This window comes from Lucilia cuprina, chromosome X, assembly GCF_022045245.1.
Source record: "Lucilia cuprina isolate Lc7/37 chromosome X, ASM2204524v1, whole genome shotgun sequence".
Classification (NCBI taxonomy): domain Eukaryota; kingdom Metazoa; phylum Arthropoda; class Insecta; order Diptera; family Calliphoridae; genus Lucilia; species Lucilia cuprina.
In genome coordinates, this window is record NC_060949.1 from 9611332 (window position 1) to 9615639 (window position 4308).

General features: G+C 35.8%; 1 protein-coding gene across 1 annotated transcript; it reads right to left on the minus strand.

Annotated features, from left to right (window-relative positions):
• Positions 1-998: 998 nt before the first annotated feature.
• On the minus strand, positions 999-2306 carry LOC124420470. Its single transcript, XM_046953364.1, has one exon. It carries the CDS (start codon positions 2304-2306, stop codon positions 999-1001), a length of 1308 nt encoding a protein of 435 aa, XP_046809320.1.
• Between the last annotated feature and the right edge of the window lie 2002 nt (positions 2307-4308).

Consider the following 4308-nt stretch of genomic DNA (forward strand, 5'->3'; position numbering starts at 1 on the left):
TCTTCATATTTGTAAAAACTGACCTATCTTAATTTGAATTTTGTTTTATTTGCATATTCGAAAATTTTAATAATTATACAGGGTGCAACATTGCCTTGAATAATTGCTACTATTTATATTTAAGCATTTTTTTTGTTACAATTTCATTTTTAAAATTTATAGTGTTACAAAATTAGAAACTTATTTAGACATTAAAATTAATCATTGTTATATTTACCCTAAATTTATTATGCTAAAACTGTTTTTGATTGAAAATTTTTATAAAATTGTTTTAACACATGCTATAGGCTGAGAAAAAGAATTAATAACTAAACCCACAAAATCCAAAGGTAAATTTATAATATTTTAATAATTCTGAATTTTAGTTAAATTTAGTTATTTACTCTAAATTAAAAAAATTACCCCTTTTAATATTTTTCGTCCTACACCTCTGTCCGTCTGCAATTTTTTTCATACTCTTTTCTCTTCATATTTATAAAAACTGACCTATCTTAATTTGAATTTTGTTTTATTTGCATATTCGCAAATTTTAATAATTATACAGGGTGCAACATTGCCTTGAATAACTGCTACTATTTATATTTAAGCATTTTTTTTGTTACAATTTCATTTTTAAAATTTATAGTGTTACAAAATTAGAAACTTATTTAGACATTAAAATTAATCATTGTTATATTTACCCTAAATTTATTATGCTAAAACTGTTTTTGATTGAAAATTTTTATAAAATTGTTTTAACACATGCTAAAGACTGAGATTTTGAATTAAAAAAAATATTCTAATATTAATATATATTATTAAAACTTTTGTTAATAAAAATTGAAATGACGAAGCTATAAATATCTAATGTTTTGATTCTAATGGCAAGGTAGAGCTAGGTAGCGTTTGAAATTCTTAAGGGATCAACTAATAACAACTAAATAGGTATGAATTCCATAGGTGATCATGGCTGGGAGGGCTTTCGTTGCAAGCTTAACACCTCAGTTGTAACATGATATTTAATGCAATGAATCCGTGATTTCAAGCAGATTCTCACGGGGTAAATCTTCTAAGAGACGTATGTGATTGGCAGTCCATTTTCTCAAAACGAAACCAGCCGATTCAAGAACATGGGTAAGTTCAATACGTCTCCTAAAAGCGTCTTCTAGCTCATGAGAGCCAGCAAGTACGTCGTCGACATACATTTGGGTTTTCAAAATTTCAGATGCTAACGGACTTAGGGGTTTACAATCGTTGGCCAATTGTAAAAGAGTTCGAATCGCTAAATACGGCGCACAATTCACTCCGAATGTGACAGTATTTAGCTCATAGTCCTTTATATCAGCTTCGGGACTACAGCGGTACAAGACCCGTTGAAATTGTGTCTGTTCGGGATGAATTAAAATTTGGCGATACATTTTCTCAATGTCAGCGTTAAAAACGTAACGAAAGAGTCGCCATTGTAGGATTAAGACCGTTAGGTCTGCCTGTAAAACAGGACCGGGGTACAAGACATTATTAAGGCTTACGCCATTGGAGGATGGGTTCGAGGCATTAAATACCACACGAAGTTTAGTGGTCACACTATCGGGTTTAAATACTGCATGATGCGGTAAATAATAATTAGTCGCATCTGAACTCGGGGGGTTAACTGCTCTGATATGTCCCATTTCGAAATACTCTCTAATTACAGTATCATACTGTGATTTTAGATCGGGGTTTTTCAAAAGTCGAGTTTCATTTCGCCTAAACTGGGACAGAGCACTATGTCGAGAATCTCCTAATGTCACTTCATTAAGAAATTCCCGACGAAAAGGGAGTGAAACTACATAGCGACCATCGGGGTTCCTATAGGTAGTAGTCCGGTAAAGTTCTTCACAATATTCCTCATTTTCCGACAACCGTGTCGCTTGTGGAACTTTTTCAAGTTCCCAAAACCGAGCGAGTTGAGCGTTCAGCTCCACTTGATTGCAAAACGATGCAATAGTATAAGGGGGTTCAGATTGAAAAACTTCACCAGTTACTATCCAACCAAAAACTGTTCTCTGGGCGATCAGGTTGCCATTCGGATGCTTTTTAACATCCGAAGTTAAAATTTTTGGATAAACATTTCCTCCTAATAGAATATCCATACGGGTACACATGACATCGGTCATGGTAATATCGGGAAAACTAGAGCTTACAATATCTGTAAGAGAACAAGAGGGCAACCGACCGGTAATCTTCTCGACTACATATGCACAAATTTTCAATTTGAAACTCGGGTCTATTGGAGAACCAATAGTAAGAACGCACATAGTCGAGGAATTTCCAGCCAAGCAATCCATCATACCAGTAACATTTATCGATGGCACCGAAAATGTTGGTATTGCAAGCTTCCTTTGTAATCTCCTAGAGATAAAGGTACCTTGCGAACCAGGGTCAACTAGCGCTCTTGCTGTACATCTGAGATGGTCAAAATGGACTATACAAATAGCCGAGCCCAAAAGGACTGTGGAATGGGGGTTAGGGCTCAGATGTGCAGCATACGTATGAACGTTTTGAGTCGCTGTAGAAGTTGATGGGGGAAAATTAAGAGGGTGTTGATTTTGATTGCTTGCTGGAACTGGGTTTATATTGTGCTGGGTTTGGTTAGATAAGGTTTGAATATGCGGGGGTTGAATTGGTACATTTGTACCAGAAGCTATAGGGAGCTGGGGTGAAATTTGCGAACCTTGACCTTGCGACCTAGGATCTCTATGAAGCAAAGAGTGATGCTTCTGTCTACACAACGAACAAACATGAGTACTTCTACAATTCTTAAAATCGTGAGAAGTCGCCAAACAATTTGAACAACACCTAAGTCTATTGACAGCCTATCATCTACACTCTGACTCAAGAAGTTAGGACAAAGTCTTAGGGGGTGTGGTCTTGACAAAGGAAACAACGACAAACTGTGGGACTCGGGGTAGTGTTTGTCGCAAAACTTTGAACTCTTCTAGAGTCATTAAATGATTTCTTTGGGGGGTTAAAACTCGAGTTCTTTTTCGACACAGTATTCTGGGGTTTGTTTTGAACTGGGTTGGACTGTCTTATATCAGAAATAGACTCAAGAGTTTTGAAATGAGCTGTCAAAAAAGCGTCCATATCTTCCCACTTTGGAGATTTTGGACAAAGTTTCTTGGACTGTTCCCAGAGACTTAAAGTATTCTCGGGTAGCTTTGTAGCACAAATATACACTAACATGACGTGATAAAATATTTCCGGGGTAACTTCTAATAATGAAAGATTCGTAATACAATCATTAATCGTTCGCTGCAGATTTTTAATATTCGGGCCTGTTTCTTGGTTAAGAGGTTTAATACTCAAAAGAGTACGAAGCTGTTCATTTATAGGAGCGTCTTTGTGCTCATAGGTATCAACTAACTTTTTCCATGCCACTGCATAGCCATCCATAGTCAATGGAACATTTTGTATGACATCACAAGCATCTTTTGCAGTTTTCTGCAACAAATAGTACAATTTTTGTACTGGGGTTAAACGGGGGTATTGCCAAATAACATGAAGGCCAGTTCTTATAGTCATCATAGAAAATTGGGGTATCACATGGGTGTAAATGAACGAATGGTAATGAACTTTCTCCATGGTCATTGGACTTTTCTGCCTGAGTTGCCCAAATGGGTCGTGATCAAGGAGATACCATGAGTGTAGGTACTATCGTATGCTGTACGAACAGCTTCCCATAAACGGGTTAATTCCTCTTCATGGCTACTTAACGAACCAATGCGATGTTCGCCAACGAACGAATTAATGAGGACATGTCCATTTTTGATCTTAATAAGTAACGGATAATTTTGACAAAAAGCAAGAAAAAATTTAAAAATAAACAATTTAATCTTTAAAGTTAATTTAAAAGATTGAATTGAATCACGTACAAGGATTTAAGAACCTGAATAAAATCGAAATCGACAAAAAACGAGTCGAAAATGTAGCATATTACCAAAAAGTGAAACCTTTTTCTATGGGGTGCGGTTAAGTTAAGCATGCATATATTCTTTCGGCTCTGGCTCGTCGGCTAATGGGGTGGGGTAAATCTACTTAACGCAAGTTGTATTAAAGGCCACATAGTAACATAATTTAGTTGCATGCTAATAGTAGGAAAATGAAAGAATAACTATTTCTAAAGACCAAAAGTATATGAGAAAAAGAAGCAAACATAAATAATACTGACAATTGAAATCACGGATTCATTGCATTAAATATCATGTTACAACTGAGGTGTTAAGCTTGCAACGAAAGCCCTCCCAGCCATGATCACCTATGGAATTCATACCTATTTAGTTGTTATTA

Bases quoted from the DNA above. Each gene is read 5' to 3' on its own strand.
- LOC124420470 (XM_046953364.1), bottom strand. From the start codon at position 2,306: ATGGATTGCTTGGCTGGAAATTCCTCGACTATGTGCGTTCTTACTATT.